This window comes from Phacochoerus africanus, chromosome 4 (genome assembly GCF_016906955.1).
Source record: "Phacochoerus africanus isolate WHEZ1 chromosome 4, ROS_Pafr_v1, whole genome shotgun sequence".
Classification (NCBI taxonomy): Eukaryota; Metazoa; Chordata; class Mammalia; order Artiodactyla; family Suidae; genus Phacochoerus; species Phacochoerus africanus.
The window spans coordinates 78,491,701-78,518,114 of NC_062547.1; the positions used below are offsets into that span (position 1 = coordinate 78,491,701).

A 26,414-nucleotide genomic window follows, 5' to 3' on the forward strand; every position below is an offset into this window, starting at 1 on the left:
GGCTGTGGTGTAGGCTGGCAACTGTAGCTTCAATTAGACCCCTAGCCTGGGAACCTCCATATGCCACTAGTGTGGCCCTAAAAAGCAAAAAAAAAAAAAAAAAAGTGTATCTAGGAGTTCCTGTCGTGGCACAGTGGAAACAAATCCAACTAGGAACCATGAGGTTGCAGGTTGGATCCCTACCTCACTCCGTGGGTTAAGGATCCAGCGTGGCCAAGAGCTGTGGTGTAGGTTGGCTCAGATCCTGCATTGCTGTGGTTGTGTATTCTGGCAGCTGTAGCTCTGATTTGACCCCTATCTTGGGAACCTCCATATGCAGCGGGTGCGGCCCCAAAAAAACAAACAAAGTGTCTATGAAACAGTTTTGCCAGTTGGCTCCCAACCTCCACCCCATGCTCGGCATTCGCCCCTGGAGAGTGAGTAGGTAAATGAAGAATTACTACTCTAAGATCTGAGAAAGGAGAAGCCTAGTTAGGAGAGCCCAGGATTGGGGTGGTCTTTCCCTTGAGGGCATTTGACAATTCTGGAGTGGGTAGCTGAGAGATTGAGAGTGCTTTGGACTGCCTTGGGGAGCTCTAGGAGACTAGAATTTGAGTCCAGGGGCCTGGTGAACTTCCTTTGTTTTGAATTGGATCCAGTAAAGAGCTGCATTCTGGAAGTGAGAATGAACAAGCACTTGCAGGCACTGCCATTTAGCTTCAAATCATCTTATTTGCTGAACTTGAAGTGAGGTGAACCCAAATTGCTAGCACCCCAGGTACCCAACAGAAATAAATCTAAATTCTACCTGGAGGAAGATAGTATCATACTGGATATCAAATTATTTCTCAATAGCGAACAGTTTTGCAAGTTCGAAGTCCAGCACACAATCAAAAACAACTAGTCACACAAGGAGATTAGACAGCATTCACAAAATCTAGCATAAACAACAGAAAAAAGAAACAGAACTACAGGGGTTATTGGCATTATTGGATCCAAACTCCTAAAGAGTTATGTTCAGAATGGTAAAAGACAGGATGAAAATTTTTGTGTGGAAAATGAAAACTTTAAAAAATTAAATAGAAATTACAGGACTGTGGAGTTCCTGTTGTGGCTCAGTGGTTAACGAATCCAACTAGGAACGATGAGGTTTCAGGTTTGATCCCTGGCCTTGCTCAGTGGGTTAAGGATCCGGCATTGCCATGAGCTGTGGTATAGGTCGCAGATGAGGCTTGGATCTGGCGTTGCTGTGGTTGTGGTGTAGGCCGGCGGCTACAGCTCCGACAGACCACTAGCCTAGGAACCTCCATATGCTGCAGGAACAGCCCTAGAAAAGAAAAAAAGAAAGAAAAGAAAAAGAAATTATAGAACTGTAAGATATAGTAATTAAATTATGAAGTTAATGGATGGGTTTAATAGCATATTAGATATAACTGAAGAGAGGATTATCTGAAAGGTAAGTGAAAAAAATATTCAAAATGAAGCCTTGGGGAGACAAAGGAGTAGAAAAATACGGAAGAGACGATGTATTTTGTTTTCTATTGCCACATAGCAAATTACCATAAACTTAGTGGTTTAAAACAAAACAATACTCATTTATAATTAAATCTGGGTAGGTGTGCCAAGCAGGTAGATTCTCTGCTTGGCATTTTTCACAAGGCTGAAATCAATATGTCACTGGACTGGGCTTTGGGGAAGGCTTTGGGGAAGAATCTGCATTCAAGTGCATTCAGGTTGTTGACAGAACCTAGTTCCTTGCAGCTGTAGGTCAGAGGCCTCCATCCCCTTGCTGTCCCTCAGCCAGGGGCCACTCTGCTTCTAGAGGCTCCCACATTCCTTCTCATGTGACCCCCTCCATCTTAAAGGCAACAATAGCATGTCTAGTCCTTCTTAGGATTCAGATCCCTCTGACTTTCCCCTCTTTCCACCAGCCAGAAGAAAAACTCTGCTTCTGAAGGGCTTTTTTTTTTTTTTTTTTTTTTTTAAAGGGCCGCACCCTTGGCCTATGGAGGTTCCCAGGCTAGGAGTTGAATTGGAGCTACAGCTGCTGGCCTACACTACAGCCACAGCAACACAATATCCAAGCCACATCTTCGACCTACACCACAGCTCACGGCAACGCCGGATCCTTAACCCACTGAGCAAGGCCAGGGATTAAATCTGCAACCTCATAGTTCCTAGTTGGATTTGTTTCCGCTGCGCCATGACAGAAACTCCTAAAGGGCTCTTATGACTGAATTAGTGCCCCCCATCCCTTTTATTAAATTAATGAATATGTTTAGCCCTCTTGCAGGACATAGGGTCAGTATACTACCAAAAAAGTCAAATACCTAGAAATTGGCAGAAGAAACTACTTTGGAAAACAGTTTGGCATTATCTACTAAAATAAACAGGAATCTAAAATACAGCACAAATGAACCTATGTACGGAAACAGACTCACAGACATGGAGAACAGACTTGTGGTTGCCAAGGGGGAATGGAGAGGGAGTGGAATGGACTGGGAGTTTGGGGTTAATAGATGCAAACTATTACATTTAGAATGGTTAAGCCATGAGGTCCTACTATACGGCACAGGGAACTATGTCCAATCTCCTGGGACAGAACATAATGGAAGATGTATGAGAAAAAGAATGTATATATATGTATGTCTGGGTCACTATACTGTATAGCGGAAATTGGCACAACACTGTAAATCAGCTATAATTTTTTAAAAATAATGAAGGAGGCTGGTGATGGAGGGAAGAGAGAAAATATGTTTTATTTTTAAAAAATCTATCATGAGAATCTTTTTTAATAACAACAAAATAGTTCCTTTATCTTGGATAATCTAAATAAATATTCAGAAAATTCTTTTAAGAAATATATGCAGTCCCACTCTTAGATAGCTCCTCATCAGAAATTCTTGCATAGGGGACCTGGAGCCGTGTATGAGAATGTTTATGACCATGTTTTTTGTAATTGCTTGCAAACTGAAAACAGAGTATCTGTCAACATTATGTCATATAATCACAACAAAGGAATATTATAGCAGGGACACAGAAGGAGTTATAGTTTCATACAACAATGGATATATCTCACCTGATATAATGTTGAGTGAAAGAAGTCAGACACAGATGATCTCAAAAACCAGGCGAAAATAAACCATGCAGGGACTTGAAGATGCATGTTTAGCTGGTAAAAGCAAGGAAGTGGTTATCATAAAAGTCAGAAATAGTTACCATCTTTAGGGAACGGAGAGGGTTAGTAATTAGTGGGAGGTGTGGGAAGGGCTTTGGGATGCTGATAAAACATTTCATTGTGATAAGTCATTGCACCGAGGACAAAAACGGAAGCCAAAGAATTAATAACAGACAGGCCTAAGCCTTCTCACCCACAACACTCAACTTTGGAAATCAGTGGCTTCCAAGGGAAAAATTGATTTTGAACCTAGACCAACAGTCAATCAAGGGTGAGGGCAGAATAAGATTCTATGTTCCATGCACTTTTTCTATGGAAATTCCTTGAGGATGTACTTCAACAAGAAAGAAAATATAAGAACATGTAACACAAGAAACAGTGGAGGCCAGTGAAAAGAAATCCCAGGGCAATAGCTGTTTGGCAGGCCTTGAAACTCCAAGTAAATGTCTTCCTCAAAAATGGAATAGATTCCAAACAATAGATAATGTGAGTAAGAAGGTAGGATGTGGAGATCCCATTGTGGCCCAGTGAGGTCAATGGCATCTCTGCGGCGCCAGGATGCAGGTTTGATCCCTGGCCTGGTGCAGCAGGTTAAAGGATCACATAGGTTGCAGCTGCGGTTTGGATCTGGTCCCTGACCTGGGAACTCCATATGCCGCAGGGGGGCCAAAAAAGAAGATAGGAAGGAAGTACTAGTGATAGCTTTTAAAGGGGTATATTTTTCTTCTCTTAATAAGGAAAAAAAAAAAGGGGGTTATTAGAAACTCGTGGTGGAAAAGCTAGAAAAAGTCATGGTATAAGAATAAAACAAGTAAAAGGACATGAAGTTTTAGCAACTGATGGAATGCAAGAAGAGAATCCTTTTGATCTTGATGCTAGAAACAGTCTCATTCTCTGATGAGAGGCAGCAAGGATCATGTGACCTTTAGAAAATGAAATATAACCCCACCTATGCAATTAGGAATACTTACATAAACACACATACATACATACACTCTGTGTCTTGATTTTCAACTTTCAGACACACCTAAAGTAGAAATATGGAAGACTTAATTGTAGAAATTGAATAGATGTTTTATCAAGCTTGACTGTTTAAAACAAATTTTGGAGGAAAAGAGAGTAGAGAGCTAGAGGAAAAGGAGATGAAGTGTAATAGTCTCATCTTAAATACTCAGGAGCAAGAGCCTCCTTTGGAAGTTTTTTTTGTTTTTTGTTTTAGGGCTGTGCATGTGGCATGTAGAAGTTCCCATGCTAGGAATCGAATCAGAGCTGCAGCTGCCAGCCACAGCCACAGCCACAGCAACACAGGATGCTGGTCTCATCTATGACCTACACCACAGCTCAGGACAATGCCTGATCCTTAACCTACTGAGTGAGACCAGGGATCAAACCTGCATCCTCATGGATACTAGTCCAGTTTGTTACCACTGAGCCACATTGGGAACTCCTCCTTTGGAAACTGATGCAGTAAGTTTAAGCATGTTATTTAAAGTTACAAGGGTGACCAAGGGAAAAGTTAAAAATAACATAAGAGCGAAAAACTGGGAGCAGTTGGGGGTTTCAACTAAGTGATTAAATCCTCAGTTTTCATAATGGGGAGTAAAGAGATAATTTCTAAATTTGATAAGTGAGGAAATAGTAATAAAAGTGTATTCTTTGTAGTTGAGATGTGACTCTAAGAAGTAAAGCCAGGAATAATTGAAGGTAGCTCATTCAGTTGGAACTAGGAGTGAGGAAGCATGTGTCCACTCAGATAATTCAGAACTAGTCCATTTGGCTCATTGAACAAAAACTTTTGAAACCAAAAAAGGTATGTCTGTTTTTAAATTCTTGAGACTAAGAAATATATATATATAAGTACAAATCACAGTGTATATATTGATTTGTTTCACAAATAGATTTCTATTTAACATTTTATAATTCATATGACTATCACATTTGCATGTGGGCATGTGATTTTACATCTCTGTATACATGTACACATGTGAACTGAATTAAAAAAAATAATTCCAAAGTAACAGGAAGTTTCCAATAATTCTTAACCGAATGCTACAGCAGATAGCCTTCAATTAAAAAAAGAAGATAAAATTAAGTTAGTATTTTTTGGCAAATATTATTAATAGAAGTGAATAAGTGTAAACAGTTTTATAAACTGAATAGAATAAATAGAAATAATATTTTAAATGGTGCTTAGGTTCTCAAATGGTCTTTAGTAGCTTTTAATCCCTGAGAAGTAGCCAAAAGGTAACAATAATAACAACCATACTGTTAGTACTAGTTTGAAACTGGTACAAAAGTTCTTCAGTTTTTCCTGTCTATTTTCTGGAGGAAAATAAATCATAAATTTCCACAGGGAACTTGAAATTCCTGAAACACAGGCTCTAGCAGATTTTATTCTTACCATAGCAGTATGAGGAGGTATTTCTAGTAGAATTTTATATATAGCAGTTGCTTACATTAGGGGTTTTATGTATCTTGGGGATTTATCATGAACTTAGATTTTGGCTTCTGTTTTTAGATTCTTTCATTTGGGAAAAACACAATCAATCAAAACTTAGGTTTATATTTTTTCATGAGCTCAACCATTTGCTATGATATTCCAAAACATACTTAAAGTACATGTATTTTATTTCAGTGCCTTTTTTTTTTTCAACTTACTGGTATATTTAAACTGAAGATTTTGTTTCTTGATCAGTTTTATGTACTCTATATTGTTTGATTGAACTTAATAATCTCAAGTAATATAGTGAGACATCAGCGTGCAAAGGATTGCTGAATCCCACCCTAGCGGCTACTTCCATGTCGGTGCCTCTGCAAAGCAGTCAGTCCATCCTGTACTCTTAGCCAACTCACCTTGCTCCTCATGTGTAGCAGTACCCTGAGTGAAAGCAAGCAGATTTTTCTTTATTCGTTACTCATTTTTTTAAAAAAGATAATACATTGAATGTACATTCTACATTTCTGTATTTTCCAAAATCTTTCTAATGGATTGTTTATTATATTTCTTAATTATAGTGCTGCTTTTGATACAGTTCTTGGGATAAATGTTGCAGTCAAGAAACTAAGCCGTCCTTTTCAGAATCAAACTCATGCAAAGAGAGCTTATCGTGAACTTGTCCTCTTAAAATGTGTCAATCATAAAAATGTAAGTTATGTCTACATTTCCTCTGTTTCCTCTTCAGTGTTGCCAATGATGTGATAATCTTCTGAATTCGGAAATACACTAAGTTTACACCTAGGATAAAATAGGGATAAAAATACTATTTTATATTTTATTGATAAAATTCATAATCATCATTGGGGATATTGAAGTCAGCAAGAGGCATCATGGCCCATAGGAATTTAAGTCACTCAGGGAGGAGAATGTCAATTAACCTTGTAACCATTTGTTTTTCACTATTTCAGAGTCTATACAATGGCAACAATCTTGACCTGGCAAATTGAGAAAAATCTAAATACTTTTTAGAACATTTTTCACATATTCACATTTATTTAAGTAAATATTGGTAGATGATGTTATATTCAAGATAGGTGTACTTACTATCTCTGTAGAAATCAAAGGATTATAATTTTTAAGGAAAAACAGTATGTCTCTAGAAAATAAGGTACTCTCAGGCACATTTTATGTTCTGTTACTGATCCCCAGGCATTATTTTGAACATGATTTTAATAACCTTGCCATGTTATAACATCATAAAATGTTAAGTCTGGAAAGGGCTTTGGAGATCCCCCTTCCATGTGATCTCTTTTTGTTACAGGAAGATAAATATTTAAGATTATACTCAACTCTCTATGGTTCCCTTTATTGTAACATTTATGCTGAATTTTTCTGGTGTAGGGATATTAAACAAGATAGGTTTAATCTTTTGAGTCTGTAGTTTGAGGGTTTTTTTTTTTTTTGTCTTTTTGCTATTTCTTTGGGCCGCTCCCACGGCATATGGAGGTTCCCAGGCTAGGGGTCGAATCAGAGCTGTAGCCACTGGCCTACGTCAGAGCCACAGTAATGCGGGATCCGAGCCGCGTCAGTGACCTACACCACAGCTCATGGCAATGCCGGATCGTTAACCTACTGAGCAAGGGCAGGGACCGAACCCACAACCTCATGGTTCCTAGTCGGATTCGTTAACCACTGCGCCACGATGGGAACTCCTGAGTTTGTTTTTAATTCCTCCAATTCATGCTTTATTTTACACTAAGTAAAAATAAATAATTTTTTTAAGTTACAGAAAAATTTTAAAAAATTCAAACAGTATCAACAAAAAAGCAAAAATCCTTGAATCCCATCACCAGCAGATCACATTTTGGTGGGCATTCTTATGCATGTATATACACACATCCATAAACAGGTCAGTTACGTTTTGATGCATCCTGCTTTTTCCCAGTGGAATGCTGCTAGATCTCATATACATTAAGGAACATAGATATAAACCATTTTTAAAATGCCTACATAGTAAAGATGCACAGTAATTTATTTAACCAATCACTTATTCTCGGATATTAATATTGTTTCCAGTTTTTTGCTACTATAAGCAGTGCTGTAGTGAACATCCTTAAACATGCATCTTTGCACACTTGTCCAGGTGAATTCCTTAGCCAAGATTGATGGGTCAAAGCGTATGCACACTTCTGGTCTTAATATATGCTGACAAATTCACCTCAAGGAAGCTTGTTAGTTTTACATTTTCATTGAGTATCTGAGAATGTCTTATATTTTAAAATATCCCAGAATTGCATATTGTTGATTGTTTTGTTTTACCTTACCAAATTGATAGATGACAAATAATGCCTTACTTTTATTTGTAAGATTGAATTTCTTTCCATATCTCAATTAGTCATGTATTTTTATTTCTTGAGAATTTGTTTTCCATGGCTTTTGTCCATTTTTCTCTAGGACTGTGGGCTTCTTTCTTATCATTTATTGAAGATCTTTGTGTACTAAAGCTATTAATATACTTCCCACTACTTCTCTTCCACCTGACCTTTCTTTCTCTGTAGAAGAAAATTTAGGTTCTAATTTAGGTTTTTGCCATACTGATTTTGTTTCTTTAATGTAATCAAATCTAGGTTTCCTGTCATGCTTAGAAAAGGCTTTTCTACACCAGAATTCTATAAATGTTTATCCGTATTTAAATGTTTTGTCGTTTCATGTCTTAGATTTATTTATTTATTTACTTTTGTCTTTTAGGGCTGCATCTGTGTCATGTGGAGGTTCCCAGGCTAGAGGTCGAATCAGAGCTACAGCTGCTGGCCTATGCCACAGCCATAGCAATGCCAGATCCGAGCTGCATCTGTGACCTACACCACAGCTCACAGCAACACTGTATCCTTAACCCACTGAGCAAGGCCAGGGATTGAACCTGCGTCCTCATGGATACTAGTCAGATTCGTTACCACTGAACCATGACAGGAACTCCTCATGTTTTAGATTTAAATTTTTGTTCCATTTTGAGTTTATCTAGGTATAAAGATTGAAGTATGGGAGTTCCCGTCGTGGCTCAGTGGTTAACGAATCCGACTAAGAACCATGAGGTCGCGGGTTCGATTCCTGGCCTCGCTCTGTGGGTTAAGGATCCGGCATTGCCGTGAGCTGTGGTGTAGGTTGCAGACGCAGCTCGGATCCCATGTTGCTGTGGCTGTGGTGTAGGCCAGACGCTACAGCTCTGATTCGACCCCTAGCCTGGGAATCTCCATATGCCGCAGAAGTGGCCCTAGAAATGGCAAAAAAAGACCAAAAAAAAAAAAAAAAAGAAGCGCTCAGTAAAATTAAAAAAAAAAAAAAGATTGAAGTATAGTTCCAGTTTTATTTTTTCCTTGGCTAGCCAGCCACCCAATCCTATATACTGAATAATTCATCTTTCTTTCTCTCAGTCATTTGAAATGATTGAGAATGTGTGTTTGATGCTCCAATAGCAGGATTCATTGTTTAGCTGTTGGGGTGCCAGGACCAAGGCCTGTAGTGGGGTCAGTTCTTGAACCCTTCTTTTCAGGGTTAACATATTGCTTTTTTTCAGTGTTTTTCTACTTGTAATCACTACTGTTTTATGTTCAAAGCCAGGAAGACATTATGTGTTAAAATTCTGTGATAATGAGTTACTAAGGATACATAAAAGTGGTTTGATTAAAAGTGTATCGTATTTCCAAGGTGAGAATCCTAATCATTTAACTTTTTTCAAATGCTATGTAATAGAATGTTTGGGTAAAAGCAATAACAATAATACTAAATACTGAGTTCTGTAATTTTTTCCAGTTTTAATACATTTTACTGTTAAAGTTAATTTTTATAATCATGTAGAGTCATTTGACATGCTGACATGTAATTTTCTCTTTTCAGATAATTAGTTTGTTAAATGTGTTTACACCACAAAAAACTTTAGAAGAATTCCAAGATGTGTAAGTATCATTTTTATTGAGTAGTATACTGTGCATCATAGACTGAAAACTTAAAAAAGAAAGTAACTGCTTTTTTAACTTAGGAAATGTAGTTGGCAATACATTTTTAATGATTGTTTAGCCACTTTTCTCTGTAGGAGGAAAATATCAAGGAAAATGGATAATAATAATATTCAACTATTTATTCCTGGATGGTTATCATTTCTATGACAGATAAAGGATGCCTGAAAATACTTCTTCAGAGCAGACAGTATTATTAGTGCTGCTGATTTGCTTTACTTAAATATAAAATGTTTTTCTCCAGTCCTCTGAAAGCCCAGATTGTAGGGTTCAGGTGTTTACAATTATTATTTGAAATGGGTAAGTCATTAAATATTGTCTGTTTCCAAAATCTGAAATAGAATCATCTTTTTAATAATAAAATGAAATGTTAATTTGTTATTGAGATATAATGCCTAACCTCACCCTAAATTTATTGGTGTATTCATTCGCTCAACAAATATTTGATTGCCGACTGTGTGCTAGACTATCTCTTGAACTTGGCATACTTTAGTAACCAAAACAGGCAAAAATTCCTTTATTATTTAAGAATTGCAGGTGGTCGTATTTCTTTCTAGAGCTTGCTGGAAAGCAAGGGAAGATAGACAATCAAAATAACAAATAAATGATGTCCTTCTTTAGGATGTTGCAATTTTAAGAAGGGTGGTTAGGGAGGGACCTCACTGGATTGGTGACATTTGAGGAAAGCCTTGAAAGGATTGAGGGGTTTAGTTCTATAAATATTTGGGAGAAGGCAGAAGAATCAAGATAGAAGGAACAGGCAGTAGAGGTGGGCTCAGAGAAGTGACAGAGCCAGACACTGCTGGACCTCTAGACCATTGTAAGGATTTTCCTTTACTCTAAAGCAAACTAGTAAGACTTTCAGCCAAGAAGTGAGCTTATCTGACTTACATTTTAAAAGAATAACTTTGGTTTCTGGGTTGAGAACCCATTGTAAGGGGTAAAACACAAAAGACCACTCAGGAGGCTATTGCATCAATTCAGGTGAGAGATCATAGTGGCTGTGTTTAGACCAGAAGGGTGATAGTGATGGTAAAGGCAAGAGATTGGATACTGAAACTGTTTTGAAGGTACAATTGCAGTGTTTGTTCTTAGAGGGGTGAGTGTGAGAGAAAGAGAAGTTGAGAACAGCACCTGGAGTTTTGGCCTAAGCACCTAAAGGATAAAAGTGTTCTCAACTGAGATGAGGAAAGCTACTGGAAGAACAGATTAGGGGGTAGCGAAGCATCAGGAGCTCAGTTCTGGATGTGGACTTCAAGATGTCTCTTGGACACCCAAGTGGAACTGTGAAGTAGGCAGGTAGATAAATGAGCCTGGAGCTCAGGAGGGAAGTCTGTGTTGCAGGTATTAATTTGGGAGTTGACAGTCTATAGATGGTATTTAAAGTTTTGAGACTGGAGAGTAGAGAAGATCACCAAGACTGGGTGCAGTTAGAGAAAAGCAGGTCAAGGACCGAGTATTGGCACTTCAACAGTCAGAAGCTGAGGTAGGAAAAGGGCACGGTTGGCCAGGGATTGTAGGACTGGCTCTTGGATTTAGCATCATGAAACACATCAGGAGCCTTGACGACAGTTTCAGCAAAGCAGTGGAGGCAAAAGCCTGATTAAAGTGAGATTAAGGAAATATGAGAGAAAAATTGGAGTTGGCAACTATAGACACCTCTTAGGGGAGTTTTGCTTTGCAAAGAGAGCAAAAATATGGAATGGTAGCTGCTGGGGGAAGTAAGGTCAAAAGTTTTCTTAAGATGAGAGCAGTAACAGTATGGTTACTATATTGCTAAGAATGATCCAATAGCAAAAATTTTAAGATGTAGGAGAATTTGAATGTTTAAGATTCTATTGACTATGATATAAAAATTGTTTTGTATTTAACTTGAAAGTCATTTATTGTTAATTTTTATTTTTTGAAAACTTTTACAGAGTTTCATTGTACATTTACTGCTTTTCAAGATACCTTATAAATGTTTAGAGAAAATAAGTTATCTTTTTTACTTTAACCAGTGCAGAGTAAGTTATTACTGTTTCATAAAAATTCTGATTTAATAACCATAAAAGAATTTTGGATAATTTTTATGTATACATGGCTGATCATTTATTTCCTCAGGTATTTGGTTATGGAATTAATGGATGCTAACTTATGTCAGGTTATTCATATGGAGTTGGATCATGAAAGAATGTCCTACCTTCTTTACCAAATGCTCTGTGGTATTAAACATCTGCATTCAGCTGGTATAATTCATAGAGTAAGTGATATCGTATTGATTTTTTTTAAATCACAACCATTTTATTTTCATACTCTCCAGATACAAAAGAACTTAAATTTTCAATGTTGAAAATCCAAATAAACCATGAGATCGTGTTACTTTTCCAAATATTGTGGAGATTAGAAGATATTTGTGAAATGCCTGATTTACCTGGACCTACCTATGTGATTTTGAAGTAATTTAAAACTTAGAGGAAAATTGCAAAGAAATTCAGAATACTATTTAACCAGATTTACCTTTGTTAATATTTTTGCCATATTTGAAATCCCATTTTTAGTGAGCAAGGAAGTTGGATTTGGGGTGGAGGAGAGTTAGAGGCCAAGTAGTATGATACAGTTGTTTGAGAAATCTTATGTGAATTATGGCCCAAATATTCATTTCTTACATTGCGAAGTTCTGCCACACCAGCATCCCAGCCATACTGGTGGGGTTTTTTGGAAAGACTCCAGGCAAACTTTTTTGTTTTTTGTTTTTGGGGGTTTTTTTGGCCACAGTCATGCAGCAGCTTGATGTGGGATCTCAGTTCCCAGACCAGGGATTGAACCCAGGCTACAGTGGGGAAAGTGCTGAGTCCTAACTACTAGACCATCAGGGAACTCCACATAGACATCTTGACTAGGCCAAGGCTCTAATTTGAATGATGGTGTTGCCTGTACTGTCAGGGAGTAATATTTTAAAACCAGGGAGATATAATGTAATTTTCTAAGCTGGTATTATGAGTTTTTGTTATCTTTTGATTGGTAACACCAAGTGAGTGGAACATAATGAAATTTTTTTTAACAACTAAAATGTTGAGTGAGACTAGAGGTAGAGATAATATGGTTTTATTGGAAACATTCGTAGCATTCCTTAAATTATTACTATACTAATTTTGTTGACCGACTGTCTTTCAGTATTATGTTTTAACAGCAAAAAGTTGTATTTTCTCTGAACTAAAATCTGTGTGGGGAAGAAGATAGTGAGACAAGAACAATGAAGCCTATTCATACAAAGAAGAATAGAGAGATTCTTGATAGCACAGTAGTAGTAATTCTTTGGGATCTTTTGGGTACCAGGAAAGGTTGATTCCATCATAGCCACAGAACAGAAGCCTGAGGTAGCAGAGCCCACCAATCCAGAAGGCCAAGCCCTTGCTCCTTATCAGGAGACTGAGGCCGGAGTCGTGTCTGCAGCCTGAGGCCAGTGCCTGATGGGGGCTGAGCAGAAAGATTCCTGACCAGTGTGCAGTCATTTAAGTACAGCCTTTGCTGCCACCAACTGTTTAGTTAAAATAATATAAATTCTGTTGATAAATTTTCTTTAAAAATAGTAGCACATCTTTTTAATTACAGATAAAGACTTCCCAGCATACTATTCCATTTCTTTTCCTAAAATAGTCACTGGCCATTATATAAATTAAGGCACTCTTGGTATTTCTTAAATATATTTTGTATTAAAGTCATGCTTGAGAATAAGTTCCCAGATTATTAGGCTTCATTATGTTAGGCCTTATTAATTTTGTAAAAGGACATGGTTTGTCTTGCTTGTTTCTCCCGTCTCTGGCCCAGAGATGTGTGGGGAAGCAATTGCCTCCCATTCCAGGATCCTCATAAGTGCTGCAGCATACACGTGCCTGTTAGGGGATGTTTGGTCCCTGCAGCTTAGGCCCCTGCCTGTAGACCAGAAGGTTACATAGGGTCCAGGGAAGTTTTTGGTTTACCCAGCATGATTCCACTAACTACCTCTCCATCCTGTTTACCTCTCTAATGGGTCTCCCTCTGCTTATCTTGTACCCTCCTGTTCATACATTCATGGATCTTCCAGGCTTCATGTTTGCTGTGAAAGCACCATATGCTCATTGTAGGAAAGGTAGAGAAGGCACCTGTTTGCACAGCCCCCACCCCAAGAGGTGATGAGCTGCAGTTAGTCCTTTAGTGTGTTAACAGCTTTTTGTGATCTTTTCCTGTCCTTTTTCTGTATAGTATACCTTAAACATAGACACATACATTCAGTTTTATTTACTAAGATGTTTCATACTAAACATGAAATTGAATTACTCGAAAAATAAAACACCCATAATCCCACCACTTTTTACCTTGTGTAATTCAACCAATTAAATGGAATGAAAGTCACCCAATCTTCCATTGTTACCTGGAGGAGACTAGTGATAGTTTCCTTCCTAGCTTTACACTGACACAACTTTCTACTAAACATCAGTGTATCTGTTTATATTTATGTCCTTTTTAATTTGTGTTTTTCAAAAACAAGATCGTCTTGTATATAACCATTCTGCAACTTGTCGAATGAGTTGGTTGATTTTTTTTTTTTTTCAAGAATCAAATAGTTCTATAGGAGTTCTTGATGTGGCTCAGCAGTAATGAACCCAACTAGGATCCATGAGGATAGGGGTTCGATCCCTGGCCTCGCTTAGTGGGTTAAGGTTAATGTTGCCATGAGCTGTGGTGTAGGTCGCAGACATGGCTCAGAGTTGCTGTGGCTGTGGTGTAGGTGGGTAGCTGTAGCTCTGATTGGACCCCTAGCCTGGGAACTTCCATTTGCTGAGGGTGTGGCCCTAAAAGGCAAAAAAAAAAAAAGTTCCATAAATACTTATTTAAAAAGAGCCCCACCTCCTTCCTTCTATTTCTGTCTTCCCAGAAGCAAACTCAGTTCTTTTAGCTGTTATTTTGGTGTTTATCACTGTATCTTGAAATAACATGATTAGATATCTATTTGTTGATCTTTCTTCAGATTGGGACATAAGGTACTGATTTAGCTCTTTTCCACCAGTCATGACCCTCACCTGCCACCTTTCCTGTCCCACTATCCTCTCAGCATAGTTACCAGGTAATTGGGTTTTGATCAGTATCCATATTGTGTTTTACCATGATAACCTATAAATGCTTTTCACAACTGAGCTTATATTTATACCATGATTATATTTCTTTTTCTGCCCACTTTTGTCCCTTAGACTTAACACTTGTCTTTTATTTGTTAGAGTTATGGTCTTTGTTGTTTGTTTTGTTTTGTTTTTTTTAAGGACGGAGCAGTTTTCTATGTCCTTATTGCTAATTGAACCGTAAGCTTTCTGCCAGGTGTCTAAGTCTTCCCTCACTGCATCCAGATATCATAGCTATTTCACTAATTTGATCTTCTCAGCCAAACATGCATCTGGACTGGCTGCCCCCGGCCCCCATACCTGATGCAGAGGCCTTATCCTGGACCTTGCCCCAGCATTTTCCTGGGGATTTGCTTCACCTCTCTCTGGGGTTGGAAGCCTGTCTCTCCTGGATTATTCCTTTGTTTTGGTGGGATGCATCCTCCAATAGCTTCCCCAAAACTGGTGCATGGGAGGTAAATTTTTGGAGGCCTTGGATATCTGAAACTATTCTGCCCTATCATATGATTAATAATTTGGGTGGATATAAAATACTTAGTTACAACTCAGTTGGCCTCTGAGGTATGAATACAGTACTCTATTATAGTGTAGTGTAGTATGCCTCTTGAACTTTTGAATGCCACTTGTATTACTGTTCCTTTGCACGTGCCCAGGTTTAGGTTTTATTTAATCTCTGGAAACTCTTTTCTTTTTTTTTTTTTTTTGCCTTTTCTAGGGCTGCACTCACGGCATTTGGAGGTTCCCAGGCTAGGGGTCCAGTCGGAGCTGTAGCCACCAGCCTACGCCAGAGCCACAGCAACTTGGGATCCGAGCCACATCTGCGACTTACATCACAGCTCATGGCAGCGCCGGATCCTTAACCCGCTGAACAAGGCCAGGGATCGAACCCTCAACCTCATAGTTCCTAGTAGGATTTGTTAACCACTGAGCTACAATGTGAACTCCTTGGAAACATTTTTTAAAGTTTATTTCTTGTATTTTGAAATGTTATGATGATATGCCTTGATGGGGACATTGTTTCATTAATTTTGATGAACACTCCAGTCTGGAAGGACATGCTGTAGAGTTCTGGAAAATTTGTATTGTTTCTTTCAGAATATCCTCTTTACTGTGTTGTTTATTCTGTCTTTCTCTGGAGAACCAGTTAGTTGGAGCTCTTTTTGATTTTTTAAAGTTCTTTTTTAAAGCATTTTGTTCTTTTTTTAAAATTGAAATATTATTGATTTACAATATTGTGTTAGCTTCAGATATACATTCAGTATTTTTGTAGATTATATTCCATTATAGATTATTACAAGATAGTGGGTGTAGTTCCCTATGCTATACGGTGTAGCTTTGTTGCTTATCTATTCTATACCTATCTATAATAGTTTATCTGTTAATCCCATACCCTGAATTTGTCCTCCCCTTCCCTCTTTACTAACCACAAGTTTGTTTTCTATATCTGTGAGTCTGTTCCTGTTTTGTACATATATACATTTGTATTTTTTTTAGATTCTAAGTGATGTCATATGGTATTTGTCTTTATCTGATTTATTTATTTATTTATTTTTTGTCTTTTGTCTTTTTTGTTGTTGTTGTTGTTGTTGCTATTTCTTGGGCCGCTCCCTCGGCATATGGAGGTTCCCAGGCTAGGGGTTGAATCGGAGCTGTAGCCACCGGCCTACGCCAGAGCCACAGCAACGCGGGATCCGAGCCGCGTCTGCAACCTACACCACAGCTCACGGCAACGCCGGATCGTTAACCCACTGAGCAAGGGCAGGGACCAAACCCGCAACCTCATGGTTCCTAGTCGGATTCGTTAACCACTGCGCCACGACGGGAACTCCTGTCTTTATCTGATTTATTTCATTAAGCATAATGTTCTCTCAAGCCATCCACGTTGGTGCAAATGGCAGTATTTCATTTTTTATGGTTGAGTAATATTCGATTATATTTATATATTCGATTGTGTATACACACACACATATATATAAAATGTTATTAATCTAGTCATCTGTTGATGGGCACTTTATTTGCTTCCATGTCTTGGCTATTATAAATAGCATTTTGTTCTTCTTTCATGAAGACATTATCACTCTACAAAGATAAACTTTCTTTGAAGTTTTTTATTTCTGCCTGCTTTTTTTTTCTTTCCCCCGAGTTCCTTTTTTAGTATGTTTGTTCTTTCCCTGACATATATGAGGCATTCTGCACATGTCTGCTGGGATCTTCTGTTACTGATCCCATTTAAGACTGAAGCATTAAAAGGCCAAGTGGAAGTACATAGGTTGGGATTGTTGAATGAGAGATTTTTCTCTAGGGCAACAGGTAGCCACGGTGTCTCTTTGCAGGTCTCTTCCCTGGGCATCATTTAGTTTCTCTAGGAAAGGCTCTGGTTTCCTCACCGAGGGAGATTAACCTGGTTGCTAGTGTGAGAGCTGTGAGGGGTGGGGCTGGGCTTTTCACGTGGCAGAATGCAGCCCTCCACTACAACGCCATGTCTTCTGGCTGGGCTCCTCACCCATGTCCTCCCCGTGCCTCATACCAGCAGATCCGTTGGTATTGTGCCTGAGGCCTGAGTCTGGAAACTTGGTTTCAATTTCTCTAGGTAATAGGCCAGTAGGACTGAAAAAGGAACCAAGGCCTCTCTTCTGGAGTGGAGTGGGGCATCTGAGAGGTCTCCCTTTACCTTTCTGTGAACCTTCCCCTAAATATCCCTCCCTGTCTTGCTCTCTGCCCCACCTGCCTTCCACAGCTCCTGTCATTCACTTCCTCAGCCCTTCCCAAGTGTGCGGTCCACCTTATCTCACTGTGAGCCACTCACTGAGGTTGGGGTTTACTTGGCCAAGTCTTTTATTCCTCTCTCTTTCCCATCCCCATAGAGCATGTGGGCTTTTTCACTGAAGGCACTAATGTACCACAGTGGCATTAGATATGCAAGAGACGCATTGAGAGAAAGCCTGTGAGGAAGACTGGGAGGAGTGAGTCAGGAGGTGGGGAAACTGGCAGAGGGCAGCACAGTCTGACCCCTGAGGGTAGAGAGGACATGAAGGAAGATTGGGAGCTGACTGCAGGATGCAGTGCAGCTCTTGGAGAGTTTGCTGGCTCCTAAGTCTTAAAGGAATCTGGTGTCTCATAGGAATGGCCCTCCTTCCCTGTGCAGTCACTGGCCGAGAGCTGCCATGGGGTGTGTGGCCTTGTCATGAGCAGTGGGGAATGTCAGGGTACCTCAGTGGGGTGTCTGTCACTTGTACTCCATGCAAGCATTTTCATGGCCACAACCATCAACCCTTGCCTCCCTCAGCTCTGCTTCTCCATACAGGTCAGGAGCCCCTCAGGCTCCCCTTGGACCCCCCTTCCTGAGGGGAAGGGGAAAACTGTAGCCCCTTGTCACTACAGTTGATCTCAAGGCCACAATGGGTACTCATTCTCTGTCTTCTCCATTATTCCTACTCTCAGCCATCCCTTGGCAGGTCTCTGTGCCTTACCTGGATGTGACCCAGATCTTCATTCATGAGGGGTCTGAGTGTCGTGGCTCACAGTGGGCTACTGGGTCCATGGACCTACCCATTGATCATCCTCTCAGTACCTCATTGTGTCACTGGAACTGATACACTTGGCAGTTGGAATGACCCCTACATTGGTCTGTGAGGAAAGAGTTATGATGCTGAAGGCTGAGTGAAACCTGAAACTGCGCCCCTCAAGATAGTACATCAGGGAGTTCCCGTCGTGGCTCAGTGGTTAAGGAATCCGACTAGGAACCATGAGGTTGCGGGTTCAATCGCTGGCCTTGCTCAGTGGGTTAAGGATCCGGCATTGCCGTGAGCTGTGGTGTAGGTTGCAGACGAGGCTCAGATCCCTTGTTGCTGTGACTCTGGCTTAGGCCGGCGGCTATGGCTCTGATTTGACCCCTAGCCTGGGAACCTCCATATGCTGTGGGAGTGGCCCAAGAAATGGCAAAAAAAAGATAGTACATCAGAAACATGATTGAACTCTAGGACGTGAGGGAGAATAAAGGAGATTAAGTGCTGCCATTAAAACCTAAAGAATGCCAGGATAGTAGCCCCTCTCATATCTTAATTCACTGGTCCAGCCCTGGAAAAAACTAGATGAATGTTAGATTCCTGAGGCTTAGCTTATCAGTAGTCCTGATTGCAACTGCTGTGCCGGACACGGCATTGTTGCTAGAGCAAATTAGTAAGTCCTCAGGTGTAACATGTTAGTCATTGACTGGGCAGATGCATCCTTCCATACTGATTGGAGAAGAGGATGAGGAGTTCCCATTGTGCCTCAGTGGTTGGCGAACCTCACTGACATCCTTGAAGACGCGGGTTCAATCCCTGACCTCGCTCAGTGGATTGGGGATCTGGCGTTGCCATGAGCTGTGGTGTAGGTCACAGATGCAGCTCAGATCCCGTGTTGCTGTGGCTGTGGTGTAGGCCAGCGGCTACAGCTCCAATTTGACCCCTAGGCTGGGAACTTCCATATGCCGTGGGTGTGGCCCTAAAAAGACAAAAAAAAAAAAGAGGATCAGAAACCATTCACCTTCACATGAAATGGCCAGCAGTCCTCTTTCACAGTTTTGCCCTAGGTCTGTCATTTATAGTTGAAAGAGATCTAGACCAGTCTTCACCTATTACTTGGCCTCCACAGCCCACCCCCCCATCACCAATCAAGGAGGCGTGATGTTGCTTTGAGTCTTTGACTTGCAGTGTCCACTCACAACGTGTGTCCAGTACTTCTCCAAATGTCTAGTTTCCTGCTCCAGGTACAATCAAGGTAATGGACACTTATTATAGTGTGCAGGGTCTTCCTTCCTAGGACACCTCTTCAGTCACTGAGTTCCAGACCAAAAACCCACAAGGAATAGTGATGCCCACAACCTCCCACTCCTCTGCTTTTTTTTTTTTTTCTCTTTTTGGCTCCCCCTTGGCATATGGAATTCCCAGGCCGGGGATCATATCCAAACTGTAGTTGCAACCTAAGCTGCAGCTGTGGCAATGCCCAGATCCTTAACCCACTGTGCCAGGCCAGGGATTGAACCTGTGTCCCAGTGCTCCGAAAATGCCACCAGTCTCTATACACCACATCAGGAACTCCCCCCTCCTCTGCTCTTGCCCTTCTTTGCCTACACAGATGTTTCACGCACCCTTGTTGGCTGCCCCAGGGATGCTAGGCTCTGGTAGCCGCACCCTTGTTGGCTGCCCCAGGGATGCTAGGCTCTGGTAGCCGTCCCCACACTCTGTGGATCAAGCCCCTAAATTTAGGTGTCACTTGTATTTTAATGTGTTTCTTATTTTCCTTGTTTGGGACAGTTTTAAGATTTGAAGGGGCAGAAATGTCTTTGCCATCTTCAGCCTGCAAGTCCAGTTCCTTTGTGGAAAGCTGCCTCTGGTTATGTGTGGGGACTGATGAGAGAGCAGCTATGCATGTGAGGAACCCCAGGAGCCCTGGGCCCTCTTTAATTAAGGAACCTCCCCTTTGACAGGCCTTTGGGAGGCAGGCCACCTCTCCCCGTTCTGCCAGGAGGAACTATACACACCTTTGACAGCCTGGTTTGCACTTTATTATCATGGTTTTCCAGCAGATGGCAGTAAAGTATGTTGTTCCGACAAGATGAGTGTAAGAGGACCATTTTCTTTTTTTTTTTAATGTTATGTTTTTTATTTTTTCCATTATAGTTGATTTACAGTGTTCTGTCAATTTGTACTGTACCGGAAAGTGATCCAGTCATAATACCATGTTCCATCACAGGTGACTGGATATAGTTCCCTGTGCTATACGGCAGGATCTCATTGCTTATCCACTCCAGATGCAATAGTTTGCATCTATAACCCCAGACTCCTGGACTAGGACAATTTTCTTTTTTTTTTTTTGTCTTTTGTCTTTTTTGTTGTTGTTGTTGTTGTTGCTATTTCTTGGGCCGCTCCCTCGGCATATGGAGGTTCCCAGGCTAGGGGTTGAATCGGAGCTGTAGCCACCGGCCTACGCCAGAGCCACAGCAACGCGGGATCCGAGCCGCATCTGCAACCTACACCACAGCTCACGGCAACGCCACTGAGCAAGGGCAGGGACCGAACCCACAACCTCATGGTTCCTAGTCGGATTCGTTAACCACTGCGCCACGACGGGAACTCCCAACAATTTTCTAATCACTCAGCAGTTGATCAGGCTGGCTGGTGGCATTGCTCTAATCATCCTTGTTCATGTGGCTGTGTGTTAAAGACCAGTTTTGATTTCAGGGGCTGCTGGGTAGTAAAGTATAGACATTTCAAATTTGTAAAATACCAGTCTCGTAAAAGAAAGCACCTGTTGACACCCCTACCAAGAGTATAAGGAAGGGTCCATTTCTGCTTCTTCCTCCAATACAGGTGTTGCCATTCTTTTTCTCATTGCCAGAAGAGAGACTAAAAGTCATTCCTTGTTTGGAATTTTAATTTTCATACAGTTGAGCATCATTTTATCCATAGTAATTTGTATCCTGAATTATATATTGAGAAATACAACGGTTCTTGCCATATTCTTTGATTTTAAAAAAGGAAGCTAGAAATGATTTGGTTTGTTTTACTTTAGCTGCATCACTGCCTCCTCATGGAAAGGGTGGCAGGTTTGTGTGGGGCTGATCCTTCCTGGGCTTTCCTTTGCGCAGAATAGCAGCTTCAGGGCTGGGTGGCAGTGCCCCCTCAGCACTTCCCCGCATTGGGACTTGAATGGGGAAGTGCTTTGGGGCCAGCTGGGGCCAGGGTATCTACATGGAACTTGGTGGAAATCTTCATTGTGTTTTTTTTATTTTTTTATTTTTTTTAAATTTTTTGTCTTTTTAGGGCCACACCCATGGCATATGGAGGTTCCCAGGCTAGGGGTTGAATTGGAGCTGTAGCCACTGGCCTACACCACAACAGCACCAGATCCTTAACCCACTGAGCAAGGCCAGGGATCGAACCTGCATCCTCATAGATGCTAGTCAGATTTGTTTCCACTGAGCCATAATGGGAACTTCTCATTATGTTTTCAAGCAATATACATTTATAAGTTATATTTTACTGAATCCAGAAAGTTTAGAAAGGGGGCAGTTAGTAGTAATGAAGCATCAGTTTAGCTGCTTTAATTTTAAAATGCTTTTCTGCTTATCCCAGTAATACTTAGCAGCCATCACTGTGTTAAGACACACCTATGCCCACTGCTGACACATGGATTGGGACGTTTCAGCCAGGTGCTGAGCCTGAAACATCACGTAAATACTCCCAGGCTTTACTCTATGGTGTGACTTGGCAGTTTGACGTTGTAGCTGCTTGTGAAAAGAATAGATGTGGATTGTTTAAAAGTCAGTTTCCAGGGTGAGTTTGCAGGCTGGAATCCCAAGCAAGAGTCACATTCATATGGCCTAAGGAAGAGTTTTGGGTGAGGGACTCACCATGAAAAAAGGCCCTAGAGTTATAAGGGGAAAAACTGCAGATGTAGAAGTTGTGTTGTGTTGAGAGTGTGGTGGAGTGTGATGTGTACATTCACTTGGCAAACATTTTCTGTGAGTCTGCTGTGTGTGTCAGACTCGATGCTGAGAGCTGAAAGCAGAGTGAGGGCTTCAGTGGCCTTCTCTCACAGAGCCTGGGCTAGAAAGGGAAGAAGAGGGACTTCAGTCATGTGTATGCTGGGTAGTGGTGGCTCCTAGAGGAGGGGGTAGGAAGTTAGGGTTGGTGATCATGGGATTCTTCTTCCAAGGAAAGAAGCCTTTGGGAGCTTCCAGGGTCAGAGAATTCTAGCCCTGTGCCACTAGCCGCCTGAGGCTATTAAGCACTCTGAATGTAGCTCTAATTGTAAATAAACACTGGATTTCAGTACCCAAATAAAGGAATGTAAAGTATTTCGTTAATAATTTTTATATGGGGGTTACATTTTTTTTTTCTTTTTAGGGCCACACCTGCAACATATGAAAGTTACCAGGCTGGGGTCGAATCGGAGCTGCAGCTGCCAGCCTACACCACAGCCACGGCAATGCCGGATCCTTAACCCACTGAGCAAGTCCAGGGATGGAACCTGCATCCTCATGGATACTAGTCGGGTTCGTTACTGCTTAGCCACAATGGGAACCCCATGTTGATTATGTTTTAAAATGATAATGCTATGGAGGTATACTGGATTAAAGCAAATATATTATTAATGTTAATTTTACTTTTTCTAGTCACTCTTTCTAAGGTGGCTATTAGAAAATGGAAATTACTTATGTGACTTGAATTATATTACTGTTGGACAGCAGGAAAGAGCCACAGGGTTGGGAACTGGAGGATGACCAGGCATGGAGGGAGGTGTGGTGTTGTGGAAGTTCTCAAGAAAGTTTTAAGCAAAAGAATGTCATGAAGCTTTCCACATGGGTAAAGACGACTGTCTGACTTCTCAAGGCTGATTTAAATTTCTTCAGTTTATCTCCTTCTTGGATTGATCCTTTAATCATTATGTAACGTCCGTCTTTGTCTCTTGTGACCTTTATTTTATTTTATTTTTATTTTTTTGTCTTTTTGCCTTTTCTAGGGCCGCTTCCCATGGCATATGGAGGTTCCCAGACTAGGGGTCCAGTCGGAGCTGTAGCCACCGGCCTACACCAGAGCCACAGCAACTCGGGATCCGAGCCACGTCTGCAACCTACACCACAGCTCACAGCAATGCCGGATCCTTAACCCACTGAGCAAGGCCAGGGATTGAACCCGAAACCTCATGGTTCCTAGTCGGATTCATTAACCACTGCACCACGACAGGAACTCCCTTTCTTTATTTTAAAATATCTTTTGTCTGATGTGAGTATTGCTACTCCTGCTTTTCTGTAATTTTCATTTGCAAGTAATATTTTCTTCTATCCCCTTGTTTTAAGTCTGTATTATCCTAAGATCTGAAGTGGGTCCCTTGTAAACAGCATATATATGGGTCTTATTTTTATATCCATTCAGCCAGTCTGTGTCTTTTAGTTGGAGCACTTAATCCATTTACATTCAGTGTGGTAGAATTTTCCAAAATGGTTCCAAAAATCCCAGGGTTCGATTCTAACTCTGCTCCTTCTGGCATTCTCACATGCTTCAGTAGTCACTGACCTCACAAATCCTTACCAATGTGAGATTGTTTACTTAGCATGCTTTGGTTCATTTTTCTAATTTAAACCATTTCTATCCTAGGATTTGAAACCTAGCAACATTGTAGTAAAATCAGATTGCACCCTTAAGATTCTTGACTTTGGCCTGGCCCGCACAGCATGCACCAACTTTATGATGACCCCCTATGTGGTGACGCGGTATTATCGGGCACCAGAAGTCATCCTGGGCATGGGCTATAAAGAGAACGGTGAGTACAGACAGAACTGGAAGAGGCTGAGATGTTTAGAAAGAGTGCTATTAGCCATCACTAGTTTTTTTCCCTTTCCTGTGAACTATATGGAATATAATATAGAGACTGTATTATACATAGCTTATTGTAGTTCACAGATGAGAAATAATTAATTTTATATTTCCTTCAGTTAAAATTATTCACTTTAAAAATTCACTTTTGAGATTAATATTTTTGAACATTTATCAAAGCATAACACACTTACAAGGAGGTATGCAAATCCCGAGTGGGCAGCTCGGTCGGAGCACACCCACATAACCAGCGGCACCCCAGACTCTCCGGGCCCTCTTTGGGTCTCAGCCCCTGAGGGAAGCCATTATCCTGATTTCCAGCACCATAGATTGATTTTGCTTATTTTTAAACTTGATATAAATAGAATACAAAATGTGCTTTTTATGTATAAAATTGGTAGTTTTTTTTTGAGGAGAGGTGTAGTTGTTATTATCCTACTAATATTTTAGTTGATTTACTACTGTAATGCCATGAAATTTTCTAAATATATGGTACCAATATATTTCTAAAATTGGTATTTTTTTAACAACAAAACTTATTCTAACAATATCAGAGCTCTTAGAAACTTAGCTTTTGACAAATTTGTCTAAATTTGACTTTTGACTAAATCACATTTCCTTGTTAAGAAAAAAGGAGTCTGAAAGTTTGCCCAAGTCATATGAAATGAGTTGCACCTCAAGTTTATTCAGATGTTTTATAACCTGTGTTCCCATTCTGAGAGACATAGCTCTGTGGGCTTCCAGTCCCCCGTGGACATGAGAGAAAATCAGATCCCCTGTTAGCTTCTCCCACCCGACCCCCACCAGCAGGGGCACTAAACAGCCCTCTGCCCTGGCATCTGAGGCCTGGGGTTGAGCTGGACCCCACGAAAGAGGGTGAACGGCCAGAAGTTAGGTCACCTCTGACCCGGCCTCATCTGGAGCCCAGATAAGCCTGTCCCCATGAGGCCCTGCTGACTTGACAGTTTAGAAAAGGTTCATTCTGGAGGTTCAGTATTCATATTTTACAAAAGTCTTGCTGACAAGCTGGGTTTGTCTTTGTTTGGGAGGAGGGTTTGAGAAAAGACATGTGGGGGTCTCTGGCTGGTTTTAATCACCTGGTGTTTGGTAGTGGACATCTGGTCTGTCGGGTGCATCATGGCAGAAATGGTCCTCCATAAAGTCCTGTTCCCAGGAAGAGACTGTATCCTTCACAGGGAGAGACCCGGCACTGGCCACAAGGGCTGGGGGGTGGGGTGGGCCTTTGCCTAGAAACAGCTTCGTGGGACAAGCACTTCTTGTTTCTGGGGCTTTGTTTTTGAAGCTGTAAAGTATTGGGCTCTTTGGCACTAAAAGCCCAGATTGCTGCAAACTGAAGGCCAAAATAGAGATCAGCAATCTTTCATACTGTGTAAAAAGTTCACCCTTAATAAGCAATTTATTTTCCATATTTGTGTGTTTAGTATACTGTTAGAATTCCTTTTCCTCACCTTTGTTTTGTTCATGGCACTTCATAATTTTGTCATTTCATTTTATTTTCAGTTGATATCTGGTCAGTGGGTTGCATCATGGGAGAGCTGGTGAAAGGTTGTGTGATATTCCAAGGCACTGATCGTATCCTTCCCGGGGACCTTCCCGGCCATGCTTTCCATAAACACCAAAGGCAGCAGGAGCTCAGAAGGAAAATGTTGTTAATTCTAGACTGTGTTCTAAGGAGGTCTTGATTGTGTTTGTTAAATTAGTGTCACAAACCAAACGGTTCCATTTTCTGTTTTCTTTTTTACTTGACTACCTGTAATGGTTTTATTGAGGCATAGAATTAAGTTAAACCAATTTATATTAGTTCTTAGTTTTATTACAAATAACTTGTAAGAAACTTACTCTTTGACAAGTGTATTTTGCTATTTAAATGAAAATAATATTTATTTAGTTCATCCTATTAGTTTAACTATGAAGTTGTCTAAATTTCATAGGCCAATATTCTTATGTAATTTGTTTAATAAACTATTTCATTAGTTACCAGGATGCATTCAAATATTTCTCCCCAAACTAAGAACCAGATAAAGCACACTGCATAAGACCTACATGAAAAGATTAAAGTGAAAAGTTTGTGAGGAACAATATGTACTAAATTTTTTTATTTGTTACCCTTCTGACATTTTGTAGAAAATTTTAGAAGATCCACTTAGAAGGTTATTTTGTGACACATTGGGGAAGTCTAAATAAATATAGACTGCAAAAGATTAACATATTGTGGTCAACAAATCATATCAACAATGTACAGCATAAAGGAGAATAGATATATGATAGTTACAATAGCTTTCTTTT

At 40.4% G+C, this 26,414-nt stretch overlaps 1 protein-coding gene across 4 annotated transcripts in view; it reads left to right on the forward strand.

Moving 5' to 3' along the window:
- MAPK9 (mitogen-activated protein kinase 9) overlaps positions 1-26,414 on the forward strand; it is a 63,870-nt gene that overhangs the window by 20,501 nt on the left and 16,955 nt on the right. For all 4 annotated transcript variants that reach the window (XM_047777861.1, XM_047777858.1, XM_047777859.1 and 1 more), the window contains 5 exons: positions 6,173-6,302; positions 9,489-9,547; positions 11,711-11,849; positions 23,889-24,054; positions 25,629-25,700. In XM_047777861.1, coding sequence (XP_047633817.1) covers positions 6,173-6,302; positions 9,489-9,547; positions 11,711-11,849; positions 23,889-24,054; positions 25,629-25,700 — 566 coding nt within the window. The remainder of the gene's footprint in view (positions 1-6,172; positions 6,303-9,488; positions 9,548-11,710; positions 11,850-23,888; positions 24,055-25,628; positions 25,701-26,414) is intronic.